This window comes from Calonectris borealis, chromosome 10, assembly GCF_964195595.1.
Source record: "Calonectris borealis chromosome 10, bCalBor7.hap1.2, whole genome shotgun sequence".
Lineage (NCBI taxonomy): Eukaryota > Metazoa > Chordata > Aves > Procellariiformes > Procellariidae > Calonectris > Calonectris borealis.
In genome coordinates, this window is record NC_134321.1 from 17,102,507 (window position 1) to 17,116,405 (window position 13,899).

General features: G+C 66.5%; 3 protein-coding genes across 5 annotated transcripts; 1 reads left to right on the forward strand and 2 right to left on the reverse strand.

Moving 5' to 3' along the window:
* The first annotated feature begins 1,414 nt into the window (after positions 1 to 1,414).
* LOC142086261 (putative G-protein coupled receptor) lies at positions 1,415 to 2,672 on the forward strand. The gene has a single exon (XM_075159107.1). It carries the CDS (start codon positions 1,443 to 1,445, stop codon positions 2,670 to 2,672), a length of 1,230 nt encoding a protein of 409 aa, XP_075015208.1. The 5' UTR covers positions 1,415 to 1,442.
* A 1,235-nt stretch (positions 2,673 to 3,907) lies between these two features.
* PCBP4 (poly(rC) binding protein 4) lies at positions 3,908 to 8,894 on the reverse strand. Its single transcript, XM_075159109.1, has 12 exons — positions 8,533 to 8,894; positions 8,178 to 8,201; positions 8,067 to 8,099; positions 7,683 to 7,799; positions 7,445 to 7,573; positions 7,067 to 7,195; positions 6,737 to 6,811; positions 6,524 to 6,568; positions 6,258 to 6,333; positions 5,816 to 5,868; positions 5,194 to 5,363; positions 3,908 to 4,858 (listed from the first exon to the last, which is right to left on the reverse strand). Exons 1-12 carry the CDS (start codon positions 8,725 to 8,727, stop codon positions 4,543 to 4,545), a joined length of 1,362 nt encoding a protein of 453 aa, XP_075015210.1. The 5' UTR covers positions 8,728 to 8,894; the 3' UTR covers positions 3,908 to 4,542.
* Positions 8,895 to 11,605: 2,711 nt separating this feature from the next.
* Positions 11,606 to 13,866, reverse strand: LOC142086265 (putative protein-lysine deacylase ABHD14B). Of its 3 annotated transcripts, none has more exons than XM_075159113.1 (4): positions 13,556 to 13,866; positions 12,703 to 12,912; positions 12,286 to 12,527; positions 11,606 to 11,941 (listed from the first exon to the last, which is right to left on the reverse strand). In XM_075159113.1, exons 2-4 carry the CDS (start codon positions 12,908 to 12,910, stop codon positions 11,759 to 11,761), a joined length of 633 nt encoding a protein of 210 aa, XP_075015214.1. In that variant the 5' UTR covers positions 12,911 to 12,912; positions 13,556 to 13,866; the 3' UTR covers positions 11,606 to 11,758. The 3 variants fall into 3 exon arrangements, with proteins under 3 accessions (XP_075015214.1, XP_075015216.1, XP_075015215.1); XM_075159115.1 differs by lacking the exon at positions 13,556 to 13,866 and adding an exon at positions 13,468 to 13,489; XM_075159114.1 differs by lacking the exon at positions 13,556 to 13,866 and adding an exon at positions 13,251 to 13,435.
* Between the last annotated feature and the right edge of the window lie 33 nt (positions 13,867 to 13,899).

Sequence of the window (13,899 nt, forward strand, 5' to 3'; positions counted from 1 at the left end):
CCACCTGGGACTTGGCAAGGGACAGGCTGGTGTGGGGACAGAGCCTGCTTTGACTGTGAATAAAGACACGGTGCCTTGTACCGAGTGGTGCCAGCGCTTTCTTGCCCAGCAAGGCGGGCGTGGAGTAGGGAAGGGTGGTGGTGGGTCCCTGCAGGGATGGTGGCAGGTGGCCCTGGAGAGGCTGCAGCCTGTTGTGGCCATCCGGTACTGGAGCCTTCAGGTGAAAGCTGGTGGCTTTGTGAGCCAGGTGCCCTCGTCACCTTAGCAAGGCACCTGGCTCATGCCCATCACCATGGCGTCAGAGCTACAGAGGACGAGCAAGATGTGCTGCCCTGCCTGAGCATGGAGGAGCACATCCACCTATCCGGAGGGTGAGCGCCTTGCCCTCCCTCTGCTGCCATGCTTGGTGCCGTGCCTGCTGCCCTGCCCCAGCCTGGCGCCCATGCCAAGCCCCTCTCCGCGCTCACGTGTGCCCCCCAAGCACATGTCCGGGTCCCTGGGGTGCTGGGGAAGGGCAACTCCCGGCTGCGTTACCCTGATGCCCCATGGATGCTCCAGAGCATCCATGTGCTGGTGGGGAGAAGACTCCGCAGACCTGCCTGTAGGTCTGTCCCCCAAGCCCTGGGGACCTTGCAGAAGGACCAGGCCTGGCGCAGCGGGTGGCCGTGCTGGGGAGGGCACAGGGCTCGGGGACCCTGGTCCCCCCTTCCCGAGCCCCCGCCGGCTGCTAGGACCCAGCAGCTGTCCCCGTGGGACCGCCACGAGTGCAGGCAGCGCAGGCAGCGCCCGGGAGTGACAGCTGGTGCCATCCGCAGCTGGCGGGCGGCAGGCAAACAGGATGACGAGCGGGTGACGGGGCGCAGGGAAGGGGGAGCGTGGCCTTGCGCGGGGGCCGGCAGCCCCCCGTTCTGCTGCAGGAGCGACGCCGGCGAGAAGGACCCCCGGCGAGGAGGGGAGCATCACCCACCTCTCCAGGAGCAAAGGTGCGCTGGGTCCCCCCCCCCCCACTCAGGGGTGCCCCGTGGCCGGAGCAAGGAGCGGGGATGGGGCAGGCGGGTTCGTGCTGTTCCTCCTCAGGGCGAGGTGGTGCGGCTGGGGCAGGGGGACGGGGTGTCAGCCTGGCACGGGTGCCTGCAGGTCCTGGCAGTGCCATCCCTGGCCAGGTTGGAGACAGACCGGGTGCCAGCCCTGGGCTAGGCAGGGTGCCGTGACCTCGCCGGGCACCTCTCCCTGCTTCAGCATCTTGGGGGGGGTTCAGGTTGTCTCCAGGTTTCTCTGTGGCTCTTCCTCATTTTGGTCCTCCTTGTCACACCCCGCTCCCCTCCCCAACAGGCAAGGAGAAGACAGTGGCCATGGTTGTGGTGGGGTTTCCTTCTAAGGCACACAGGAGAAGAGCCCTTGCTGCCCAGGCACCGGAGCTGCTGGCTTAGCCCTGAGGGGGGATGGCGAGCCGAACAGGGCTGAACACCACGGACAGCCTAGAGCCACTCTCCGTCCCTGAGCAGTCCATCGCCCAGGAGGTGGTGGGCCTCCTCTGCATGGTCTTTCTCACCCTCACCGCCCTGGTGGCCAACACTGTGGTGATGGTCGTCATACTCAAAACCCCCCTTCTCAGGAAGTTCATCTTTGTCTGCCACCTGTGCGTGGTTGACCTCCTCTCTGCCATTTTCCTCATGCCCCTGGGGATCATCTCCAGCTCATCCTGCTTCAACAGGGTCATCTATAGCATTGCCGAGTGCCAGGCCTTGATATTCCTGAATGTCTGCTTCATCAGCGCCTCCATCCTCACTATCTCCATCATCAGCGTGGAGCGGTACTACTACATCGTCCACCCCATGAGGTATGAGGTCAAGATGACCATCAGGCTGGCAGTGGCCGGAGTGATCTTCATTTGGGTCAAGTCTGTTCTCATCACTGTCTTGGCACTGGTGGGCTGGCCTCAAGGCAATGGGGCCACCAGCGCCAGCCGCTGCACAGTCTACTGGAGCCCTGGGGCGCACAAGAAGGTTTTTATGATTATCTTCAGCATCGTCTGCTTCGTCCTGCCCACCATCATTATCTTTGCTGTCTACTGCAGTGTCTACCGTGTGGCCCGGATGGCATCCCTGCAGCACGTGCCCGTGCCAGCACAAGCAGCTGTGCCGAGACACCGATCCGACTCCATTGCCAGCCAAGTGACCATCATCACCACCAGGAATCTGCCACTGCCCAGGCTGATGCCAGAGCGCTTTTTGGGAAGCCACAAGGCCATCCTCACCTTGGTCCTCATTGTGGGACAGTTCTTGTGCTGCTGGCTGCCCTTCTTCGCTTTCCACTTGCACTCCTCTGTCGCCGCTGGCATGGTGGGTGGTGGGCATGGGGAGATGGTGGTCACCTGGATTGCCTACTCCTCCTTCGCCATCAATCCCTTCTTCTACGGGCTGCTGAACCGCCAGATCCGGGAGGAGCTGGCCCGGCTCCGGCGCAGCTGTCTCAACCGACCGCTGGGCCAGGAGCTCTGTCTTTCCGTCTCGGAGGCCTCTGTCCAGGAAAACTTCTTGCAGTTCCTCCAGAGAGCGACTTGCACGCTGGAGACCCACACCAGCTGCATCAGCCCCAGCCCCAGGAACAGGCTGGACCAGACCAAGATGGGCTTCCCCATCCCAGGTCAAGTTCCTGAAGAGAGCAGCTGAAGAGCCGGAGGCTCTGTCCCACCGTGCTGGGCAGGAGGGTGGGCAGGGGACCTGCCAGGGACCCATTGGACCTGCTTGGACCCAGCATTTTGGATTTGGAGGGGTCCTTGTTCAGGTTTTGCCTCTTCGAGCTTATGGTGGAAGACAGTTTCTCTGCCCAGAGAAGACAGCAGATCTGTGGAAGCCTCATCTCCCTTCTGCAGGCTGGGATTGTCTCTGGCTCCACCAGCACAGCCCAGTTGCATGGACAGGCTCTCCTTGGGACATGGGCAAGCCCTACATGGGGGCAGAGAAGGGGGCACCTCCATCTCTGTCACCCTGCTGGGACCACTCATGGCCAGCGGGGAAGAGCAGAGGTCCCTTGCACCTGACCCAAGAGCAATGGCCCAGCTAACACCACTAACACCAGTAACACCAGGGCCCCGGGCACCCTGCCGAGCCTGGGTGGCTGACATGGAGCCCTCTATCCTTGGCTGTTTAACCCAAAACTAACATCTGGGTGGAGGAGCTCCTGTCACCCGCGGTACTTATCAGGGGGACCTGCGGGGCTGGCTCTGGCTGTGTCGGTTTTTCCTGCTCGCGTGGCAGCATGCGATGCCCACGGCCATGCCCGGCTGTGCCCTCTGTGCCCCCCAGCTGGGGGGATGCTGGCTGGCCGGGGGTCCGTGCCGGGCTGTTTAGGGACACAGCTGCCCAGCTGAAGCCCAGCCAGTGGTGCCATGTGCCGGCCGAACCGGGCTGCCGGCCAGGGGCGCGCTGGGGTGGACGCGGCGGCACAGGGTGGTGGGGGGGCACAGCCATGCAGGGTGCCCCTGGGCCATGGCAGCCGGAGGGGACCGCGAGCCACTGTCCCCCTTTGGTCTCAATGCTTCTGCAGGGCTTGGGGACCCTCCCATGCAGCCCCCAGTGCAAGCAAGGGGACTGGACCCTGCTGGGGGGACACTGGAGGGATACATCCCTCCCAGCTCCCCCCGCAAAGGTCCCAGGGATGGTGCTGGCACAGTGGCTCGGAGACCCCCTGCCCAGTAGTAAGTGGGGGGCTGGGGGAGAACTGCCCCATGGCCTCGCAAACGGCCCCATGGCAGGGAGGGGGCTCTGGGAAGACCCCCCGAGACTGGGGCTGAGGGCCAGCACCCCCCTGGCCACAGGGACACCCCTCCGGCCACCACCCCATGTCCCCGGGAGCTGGGGCTGCCCCTGGTGTGGGGAGGTGTCTCCACCCAGGGTAGGGGATATTATTATTTTTTTCTTGTAAATTTTATCTTTTTATTAAACCATTGATAAGTTACAAAGGAGGAAAAAATATAGACTTATATATACAGCATTTCCAAGCCAGCAGGGGCTGGCTCTTGGATGGGGTTGCTGGGAGGCAATTGCCCCAAGGTGGCCCAGGGAGGGACCCCACCAGAGCCAGGGGACAAGGGACCCCCAGAGAGGCCAGGCAGCCCCTCATCTGGCGGGACCCTCCTTTTGGGTGCCAGCCAGAGGGCGGGCAGGAGCGGGACAGCAGGGTGGGCAGGGCGAGGGGCAGGAGGCGAAGGTCCCACTTCAGCACAGGGCACTGGAAGAAGGGACCCTGGACCGGGAGGGACAGCCCCCCCCGCCTCATACCAGGGCACGTGGTCGCCGTGCAGGAAAATCGGGGAGGGGGGCACAGCACTGCCAGGACAGCCAGCAGGCAGCAGAGCAGCCCCTTCCTCCAGCGGGCATCACCGCCGGGAAGACCCTTCCTTCCCTGGGGTGGAGGGCAAAGGGAGCCCTCCCTGGGCATGGGGTGCCTGGCAGGGGCTGGGGGACAGTGTGGGCGGTAGGGAGATGTCCCTGGCACCGGGTGGCACCCCAGACCCCCTCACCCACCCACCGGCAGGGCTCAGTAGGGTGAGAACTTCTGCCGGTCAGCTTTCTTGGTGCCATTGGCCGCTGAGATCTTGGTCGTGTAGGTGGCGGTGCCGCCGTTGGGACCTGCCACAGAGGATGGGGACAGCGCCAGGAAGGACACCGGCTTCAGACCGATGAAGTTGGAGAGGGAGATGGTGTAGGGGGTGCCCAGAAGGGCCGGGGGGGCCGGGGCGACAGTGGGCAGCCCCGCGCCAGAGCCCGGGGTGAGGGGCTGGGAGAAGCCCATGCCGAGGTCCACGGAGCCAGGGCCCGGTGGCGCCTGGGAGGTAGATTTGGCCGTCTCTAAGCTGGGGAAGTGAGCGAGAAGGGTGGGGTGGTGAGTACCACGGTGACAGAGCGGGTCCCCTACCCCAACCTGCCCGTCGTCTTAGGGTGCAGGGACCGTGTGCCCCATCCCTTGAGGCACAGGTCTCCATGGCACATCCGAGGCACCCCGCTGGGCTAAAAAGCTGAGGCTCAAACCCCGTGGTGTCCCGGGTCCTGCACCTACTATCTCGGGACCTCAAAGCACTACCCAGCTCATCCTTCCTGAGGATGCTGTGGGTGCTATCCCCCACAAGCTGCTGGGAAGGTGCCACCCCTCGCTAGCAGCCAGCGTGTCCCTCCCCATGCTGGCACCTACCAGGCTGTGATGAGGTACTGAGCCAGGGTGATGCTGACGGGGGACCCCGTGATGGTCACGTGCCGCTCGCTGGAGCCCTCGGTCTGGTTCCCGATCTTGATGTGGGCGCCTGACATCTGCCGGATCTCACTGATCTTGCTGCCATGCCGGCCGATGATACAGCCGATGAGCTGGAGGGGCAGGGACCGGGATGAGCTGGGAGCAGCCAGAGGAGCCAAGCCAAGCAGGGAGCTCCCAGAGGCTCACCCGGCCACCCCCTACACCTAGGAGAAGTGGGGAAACTGAGGCAGGCACCAGGAAGGCAGGGCACTGCTTTCCTTGGGCAGACCCTGCATTTTGGTCTCACGCAAGCCCCCCCTGGCTGGCATCGCTGGGCTGCCACATCCCAAGGCTCTTCCTTGGTGTTGGCCAAGCCCTTTCTCCCACCAGTGCCTCAGTTTCCCTTTTCTTCCAGTTGCTTCTGCCCCAGCAGCCCCTCCTACTCCTGAGCTCTGGGGGCTGAGGCAGAGCCTCCAACTGTGTGGGGCGGTGGGTGCTGGCCCCTGCAAAGTGGCTGTGGGGTGGGACACATGGGTGGGGGCAAGCTGTGGTCTCCCTCGCCATCCCCGGGACCCACACGTACGTCGTTGGGCACCAGGAATTCCTGGGAGCTGCTCTGGGAGCTGGTGTCCAGGCCTGGAGGGAGAGACAGGGATGTTAGTGGTTGGGGGGGCAGGTCTCCAGCAGCTCTGTGCCCCGACCCCAGCCCTGTGCTGGGACAGTCAGTGGTCCTGGGGACAAACCTGAAGGATCCCTGGGGAGAGGCAGGGAGGGCGGGACATGGGCACCAGTTGTAATTTGGTGGCAGTGCTCCCCCGCTACAGGGTTGGGGGGCTCTGGTGGGTGCGGGGACCCCAGGAAATCAAGGACAGGATCGTTCTGGGGAGCAGGTAGCCATGCAGGGGGGCTGGGACCGGAGAGGGTGCAGGGGACGGGGACCCTCTCATCAGGGCCAAGTGGCTGGGTGGGTCAGGAGGGGCACCCCACACCCCCAACCCTGAGCTGGGGACACGGGACGTGCTCACCTGGCACCATGGAGGGTGCGTGGCCCAGGGAGGCGAAAGGGAGTGTGTGCCCTGACAGCTGCTGCAGCTTCGTCACCTGCCCGGGCAGCGGGAGGAGGAGGAAGGAGGCATTAGGGGTGATGGCAGAGGGTCCCCTGTCCCCTCCCGGGGCTGGATGCTGGCACCCAACACCTGCCAGGACAGGCATCCCCGGCAGCGCCTGTCCCGGCGGGCACAGACCCGGTGCCCATGGGAGCAGGGGTTGGCTGCCACGGGGACAGACTCACCTCCGCAGGAGAGACCCCGCTGTACTGGCCCTGCATGGAGAAGCCCTGGAGGGGGAAGGAAGGGGCATCAGCGGGGGGCCAGGTGGGGACCCCTGCCTCACACCACCCCCCCGGGGCAGGGAGGCCACCCCGAGCCCACCAGAGTTGCCCCTCACTGGCAGAGGCTGGGCCCCCCGGCCACCCCGTGCCCCCGGGGGGGCTGCGGCCCCTTACCTGGTTGGCAGAGAGCAGGATGGTGCCCAGGGAGAGGCCAGGGTGGTAGGGGATGGTGGCCCCCTTCGGAGGCGACTGGAGAGGGAGGGAAGGAGGTGGAGGGGATGAGAGATGAGGTCGAATGCCCCCGCAGGCCCATGGACCCCCTTTGGCCCTCCCACGGCCCCAACAAGCTGGGCATGGCCCCCGGCATTGCTGAGGCAGGGTGCTCTTATGGGCTTTAGCACAGAGGGACCCCGGTGCCCAGGTCCAGGTGGGCACAGGGAGCCCTAGGGAGAAGGTGGCAGGCAGTGCGTGCCCCCCGGGCTGGGCGTGGGCCTTGGTGAGTACCTCCAGGATGACGGCGCAGATCTGCCTCACGCACTGGATGATGGTGTCTGGCACCCCCGAGACGGTGACGGCCCGTTCGGTGGAGTTGGGCAGCAAGTCGCCGGCCACCTGCACCTGCGCCCCTGTGCTCTGGGGGGGGCAAAGGGAGATGCTGGGGTGCTTCAGCCATACCCACCCCAGGGCTCAGCACCTCACACCTTCCCTGTTCGCTCCTTGGCCCCTGGGGACCTTTGCAGGACCCGCAGGGTGATGCTCCACTCCTGCATCACCTCTGCCACCTCCCACAGCTCCTGCGGGACCGCGGCAGCCCCCATGCCGAGGGCTCTGTGCCCCCCGAGGGAAAAGGAGAGCCTGCATCCAGGGCATCCTCAGCCTCACCTCCCGAATCTCCCGGATCTTAGCTCCCGCCTTGCCGATGAGTGAGCCACACTGGCTGGCCGGGATGACGAGGCGCAGCGTCACTGGCGCTCTGCCCGCTGCTGCCCCATCGCTCCCCGCTCCCAGGTCCTGTGAGGCGGGGGAGGACAGGCGGCGTTGGACCTCCATGAGCCCACCGGCATGGGGCGGGTGCTCCCGGCGCAGGGGGCACCTGGCAGGGGTGGAGGGGGCTGCCTACCTCCTCCAGCTTGAAGGCAATCATGGAGACGGCGCGGAAGACGGCATCCGTGGAACCAGTGATAGTGGTGATGCGCTCGGGGCAGGACCCCTCTGAGATGGTGATGCGCGCGCTGCTCTGGGGACGGTGTCATACCCCATCAGGGACATTGCGGGCCCTGAGCTCGATGTCCCCCCGCCAGGAAAGGGCTCACCAGCGGTGGCCTAGATGCCTGTGGACCTGGGCATTCCCCCTCCCACCTGCCCCAGGCAGCCTTCCCCGGCTTCTGCCGTGTCTCCCCTGGGTCCCTCTGGGAATGGGGGTGCCAGGGCTCGGCACGTGGGAGCCACCAGGTGCAGGCAGGACAGGCAGCAGGACCCGGCACCCCCCCCAGCACGCCCTTACCTGTTCTCGTATCCTCTTAACAGTCTCTCCTTTCTGCGGGGAGAGGAACAGGGCGGGTGGTCAGGTCCAGGGGAGCCCGGGGCTGGCAGTGCCCTGGACCCCAAATCTTACCTTGCCGATGATGCTGCCGATCTCCTGCAAAGGCAGAGACGAGGGTGGCCCCGTCAGCAGGCAGCTCCCTGCCTGCCACGTCCCTCCTCTGCCCACAGCCTGGCCAACAGGCAACAGGCAGGCCCTCCCCTGTGGCCACTGGGACACTAGGTGGCTTGCTGGTGACACTGGGGCATGGGAACAGGTCCCTCCTTGGCTTAGGATGGGGGAAGAAATCCTTCTGGGAATGCTGTTCCCGGGGGGATTGGGAGCAGGGAGGAAAATAGGGCATGGCGAGGAGCTGGTGTTCCGGCATGGCCCCCCACCCGGGGCGTTGCTGACACCCCTGAGCAGCGCCAAGCCCCCCCGCCGTTACCTTGCCATGCATGAGCATGCGGAGGGTCAGGGTGATGCTGAGCTCTGTCTCCTCAGGGCTGCTGCCCACGCCGCTGGCTCCGTCCGGCGATGCCATGGCGGGAGGGCGAGCTGAGCCTGCAGGACACGGCGGTCTCCAGAAAGGGGGGAGGCCCCAACTACCCACCCCCCAAATCTGCAGCCCAAAAACCGCCATGGCTGGGAAAAGGGGAAACTGAGGCAAGGGCAGCACTCTGCTCTCCTCCGATGGGGGAGGCTTGCATGGCCCCGTGGTACCCGGGGCCCCACCAGCATCCTGCACCCCTTCCGGGAGCTCCCCAAAGGGACCTGCTGCCACGTGTCTGCCTGAGCCTGCAGGCAGCTGCCTTCAACCTGGCCTGCGCGCAGCCCTTGCCTAGAGCTGGTACCGCAGCTTCACGAAGCCAGGAGCTGGATGGATACCGCGGGGAAGTGGAAAAGTGTGGGGAGCATGGCTGTGGGATGGGGTTCGGCTTGGAGGTGCCGCAGCCTTGCAGGCAACTTGCAGCATGCGGGTTGTGAGGGCAGAGGTGGCCTGAGTGGTCTCACAGGCTTTGTGAGCCTTCCTCTTCCTCCTCCTCCCTTCCCCCTGCCCGTGCGCAAAGCCCCAGGGGAAACTGAGGCAACCTCCCTGATGGGGACCTCCAGCCCGATGCGAACCACGGCATGATGCCCAATGCACGATGCTGCTGCACCCTGTCCCCCCCGAGCACCCCAGGGCCCCCCCAGACCCTGTGCCTGGGGGACGGGGGTGGCTGGGACCCCACAGTGCCAGCACGGGACCGGGAGGAGGACAATCGCCGTGTGTCCGGGCATGGGTGGGTGGCTGCGGCACCGCTGGCTCCCGGCAAGCCGGGCGATGCCAAGCGGCTTTGAAACAAAGCACCCGTGTTGGGGCTGGGGCCCGTGTCTGCGGGCATGGCGGGGCGGGGGCAGTTATTTTAGGTGCTGGCAGGACTCACCATCGCTACGGCACATCTCCTGCATCAGGGTAACGGGGTGGGGGGGGGCAAGCCAGTCGCCCCTGTACCCCCTAAGTGCACCCCCGGGGTGGTTTGGACCCTCCATCTTCACCCCCAACCCCCCCGTTACCGGGGGCTGGAGAAAGGAGGAAAGGCTGGGGAAGGGGGAATATTCCCCTTCCCGATGGAGGGGAGCCTAAAATAGGAGGGAGAGCGGGGTACCCCCCTGTAACCCCCCTCCTCGCAGCGTCCGGAGCCGTGCGTGGTGCCGGCAGGGGCGGGCAGCCTGCCCGGGTCCCCCGTCCCCCCGGGGATGAACGGCAGCAGGGACCCGCCGGGGACAAAAGATCCCACCGAGGAGAGAAGGACGAGGCTGGCGGAGGGGCAGGGGGGAGGCGGCAGGGCCACGGGTGTCCCCCCACTGCCACAGGCAATGTGGGGCGTCCGCGGGCAGGGGGGTGCTCTCCCGCAGGTGAGCCAGGCTAGCAGGGACGCCAAAGGCCCCGGTGATGGGCACAGGCCACCTGCCCCGTCCCACGGCTGGCGTCGGGACAGCCACGAAGCCGGGCACCGCCCGTCCTTCGGGGCACCTTCGGGTGGCAAAGGGAGGTGACGGGGGAGACAGGAGGAAACCCCCACCCCGTCCCAGGGGGAACCTCTCTCCGCTCGCCCTCCCGGCCGCCCCAAGCCCCCGGCCCCCCCGGGAAGGGGCCTGGCGGGTACCTTTCCGTGCGCCTCGTCCTTCCGCCGCCGGCCACCCCGCTCAGTGCCACATTGTCCCCGGCGGCGCCCAGTGACACCCGGGGCAGGAACAATGAGCCGCTTGACAGGCCAGGGCCAGGCTGGCAGCCCCGGCCCCCACCCCGGTCCACGCCGGGGCCCCCCTCGCTCTTCCCCTCTCCCACATCCCTCCCTCCGGGATCCTATTACAGCGGATAAGAGACACTAAAAGGAACAATGCACCCTGGGTAAGGCCATCTGCCACCGCTGGGGACATTCCTGTCCCCCCCCGCTCCCCCCTTTGGCTCACACATCGCCCCTCTTTGTAATTGCGTTTTTTTTTTTTCCTGGAAGCCGATCAGCTGGCAGGGCTCGAAGGCTCAAGGACACCGGAGCGGGCAGGGACAGGGCGGCTGGCACCCCAGGGCCCGCCGGCACCCAGGGGTGCTGCTAGGGGGGAGCGCCTGGAGGGCTGGGGGGGGCAACAGGGGAGCTGTATGGGGCGGCCGGGGCTGCAACAGGGGAGCTAAACTGGGTGGGGGGCAAGGGATGCTCCAGACAGTGGTCCTTGCACCCCTGGCACTGCCCCGTGCGCCATGCACGGGTGTCCTGTGCCCACAGACAAGTGTCGTCGCCCCCCCCCTCCCGGCTACCTCCCCCACTAAATCCTCCTGGGCCCTGGCGTAAGCAGCTAAAGCCCAGGCAGGCTTGGGGAAGGGGGGGGCATTGGGGGGGCACCCCGCTGCCGGCTCCATCTGTGCCCCCGAGTGCCCGGCGCAGCGGCACTCAAGGCGGGGGAAGGCAGGTGGCAGGCAGGGGGCTTGTCCCCCCGTCTGTCCTGCTAGATGTCTGTCAGGCCTCCCTGCCCACCCCCCCATCTGTTCATGGCAGCCACTCATTCGGTAAATCCCCCCCCGCCTCCCTGGGGCGCTGGGCTGCTGCCGCCATGGGCAGGAGCCTGCCAGGGCTGGCGGTTCCCTTTTAAGCCCCTGTGGATTACCCTGGTCTTGGGTGCCTGCCAGGAAGGGTGGGAGGAGGAAGAGGAGGATGAAGAGGAGGCTGGGAGGCCAGGGACACAGGTGCCACCGCCCTGGGGGACCTACCTGCGCCCAAACACAACCCTGGGGCTCCCCCAGCACCCTCTGAGGCTCCCAGGGGTCCTGCCAGAGGTGATGGGTGGGCTCGCAGCCGGCCCTCACCCACCCACAGAGCAACGCTCCACAAATGTCCCGTCCCTTGGTGGCTGCACCTTCCCTGCTGTGATCCCCCAAACATGCGTGGGATGGCAGCCACAGAGGAGGCGGGGATCGGGGAAGGAGGCAGGAAGGGTGGAAAGAAGCAGTGGAAAGAAGGAAGGTGGCAGGAAAGCGGTGGCAGAGTTTGGGGTTTTATTTGGTCCCAGGGGAGGCTGGGTGGGGATGCCAGGTGAGCAGCTGGGTTGGCGCAAGGGGGTGTGTGCAGGTGGAGGGGTGGGTGGGCTGGCCATGTCCCCCAGCCCCATGGGCCCCTCCATGTGGCCCATCCCGCTCACTCCAGTTGCTGCAGGAAGGCCAGGAGCCCGTGGTGCCACTCGTCGGGCTTGTCCAGGTAGCAGGCGTGTCCAGCACCCTGCAGCACCAGCACCCGGTGCTCGGGGAGGTGCCGCAGGTTGTTTAGGCTGGCCTGCCCCAGCTCCGCGTCCTGGTCCCCGTACACGATCAGCGTGGGCGTCTGCAGAGGGAGAATGCACCCTGAGCCTGCCAATGGCACCCCGGCACTCGCTCCTCCTGGCCGGGGATACCCTGGGACCAGGATACAGAGGGAAGACGCTTGCCCTTCTCCCCTGCCCACCACAAGGCGAAACTGAGGCTCAGACTCCTGGGTCTCCTAATGTCCCCTCTTTCACTCCTGCTACCCTATGGTCACGTTCCTTCACCATCACATTCCCCTTTTCCAGTGGCAACGGGGTTTCTGGCCTGTTTGGTCTTTCCCCTGCCCAACCCCGGTGCCAAGGTTCCCCTCCTCACTGTCCCCTCCCAGTTCCCCAGCCTCCCTCATCTCCTTCCAGGCCATACTTTGATCTGGGTGTACTGCTCTGCCGTGAATTTCTCGGTGCAGATGGGTGCCACGGGCACATACGCCTTGAGCAGGTGGTTGTGCTGGAAGAGGAAGGGCAGGGAGTACATGCCGCTGAGCGATGGGCTGATCACCACGGCCGGACCCAGGCACAGAGCCTCTGAAACTGCTTTCAGGAAAGCCCCCGGCGCTGGCTGGCCCACGGGCGCTGGGGCCACAGCATCCTTCGAGTGCCCCAGCCCTGAGCCATGGGAGACAGAAGTTGCCCTGTCACACTCCCTGCTGCCTTGTGACAGGGAGAAGCTGGCACAGCAGGATGCTGGGGTTGCCATCCTGGCACCATGAACACGAGTGGCTGTATCGGCTCCCCCCGGCCCCCACCTCGCTCTGGGGCCGTGCTCTCCACCGTGCCTTACCCGGCAGGTCGATAGCCACAGCCTTGTAGCCATTTTCAGCCAGCTTGGCAAGTGTCCGCAGCTGAAGCCAGGTGTCAGAGGAGAAACGAATGCCGTGCAGCAGCAGCACGGTCAGCTTTGGCGGCTGCTGGGCTGGCTCAGCTTGGCGGTAGAAGAGGGTTTGGCCTTCCACCGTGACGGTGCTCTCGGTGAGCTGTGGGGTGGCCATGCCTGGGGGGTTGAGAGAGCTGTTAGGGGGGGTTGAGAGGTGGAAACGGGCCCGGTGCGTGCCACAGCCCGGTGCGGCCTAGCGGAAAGGTCGGCCCCGGTGGCATGCCGGTGTCCCCGGTGTCGAGGCCTGGCCGTGGCAGGAAGGCAGGAGGGCTGTGGCACTCAGGTGCTGGCACCGGGAAGGCGGGGGTTACACTGGCATCATCCTCTTTTCGGGAGACACCGGCGGGGGGCCGGCCCCGGGGTGGGCGCGCGGGGCGGCTCGCTCGTGCCAGGCGGGTTCGCGGGCCCGCCCTTGCCTCAGTTTCCCCACCCGGTGCTGGGCCGGCGGCCCTTACCTGCTCCTCCGCCCCCAGTGCCGGCCGCCGCTCGCCTCCCGCTCCCCGCCGCGCCCCGGGCCTGGGGGTGCCGCGCCCCGGGTCCAAAGGCCGGCGGGGCGGGGACATGTGGTGGAGCGGCGGCACCGCCTCACGGGGCGCAGGGCCTGGGGCGTCCCTGGGAACCGCCCCGCCACCCGAGCTCTGCCGAGCCGAGCCGAGCGTAGCCGAGACCCACCGAGCTCGAGCCGAGCCGAGTCGAGCCGAACCCTACCCGAGCTCCGTCGAGCCCCACCGAGCTGAATACAGCCCCGTCAAGCTCTTACCGAGCCGAGCCGAGCCCTAGCCGAGTCTTGCCGAGTTCTAGACGAGTCCTGCCGAGCGCTAGCCGAGAGCCCTACCCGAGCTCTGCCGAGCCAGCCGAGCGCCGCCGAGCCCTTGCCGAACGGAGCCGAGCCTTAGCCGAGCCCCGCCGAGCCTTAGCCGGGCCCCGCCAAGCCCCAGCCGAGCCGGGGCTTCTCTCCTTCCACCGGCCATTCTCTCCCGAGACCTCGGCCGCGGCCCGGTGGGGCCCTGCCGGGGAGTCGGTGCGGCGGGCGGGCCCCCGGCTGACAGCCCTCGGGGCCTGCAGCGCTGCGGCCTCCCGCCAGGCGGAGCCTGGGCCGCGGGC

What these genes read in the sequence shown, in the direction of transcription:
- LOC142086261 (XM_075159107.1), top strand. Translation starts at nt 1,443, where the DNA reads ATGGCGAGCCGAACAGGGCTGAACACCACGGACAGCCTAGAGCCACTC.
- PCBP4 (XM_075159109.1), bottom strand. Translation starts at nt 8,727, where the DNA reads ATGGCGGTTTTTGGGCTGCAGATTTGGGGGGTGGGTAGTTGGGGCCTC. An exon ending in TTGCCTTCAAGCTGGAGGAG is followed by an intron (nt 7,574 to 7,682) that starts GTAGGCAGCCCC and finishes CCCGCCTCACAG; the next exon opens with GACCTGGGAGCGGGGAGCGA. An exon ending in CAGTACCTCATCACAGCCTG is followed by an intron (nt 4,859 to 5,193) that starts GTAGGTGCCAGC and finishes TCACTTCCCCAG; the next exon opens with CTTAGAGACGGCCAAATCTA.
- LOC142086265 (XM_075159113.1), bottom strand. Translation starts at nt 12,910, where the DNA reads ATGGCCACCCCACAGCTCACCGAGAGCACCGTCACGGTGGAAGGCCAA. An exon ending in TGTGGCTATCGACCTGCCGG is followed by an intron (nt 12,528 to 12,702) that starts GTAAGGCACGGT and finishes CCCATGGCTCAG; the next exon opens with GGCTGGGGCACTCGAAGGAT. An exon ending in AGCAGTACACCCAGATCAAA is followed by an intron (nt 11,942 to 12,285) that starts GTATGGCCTGGA and finishes CTCCCTCTGCAG; the next exon opens with ACGCCCACGCTGATCGTGTA.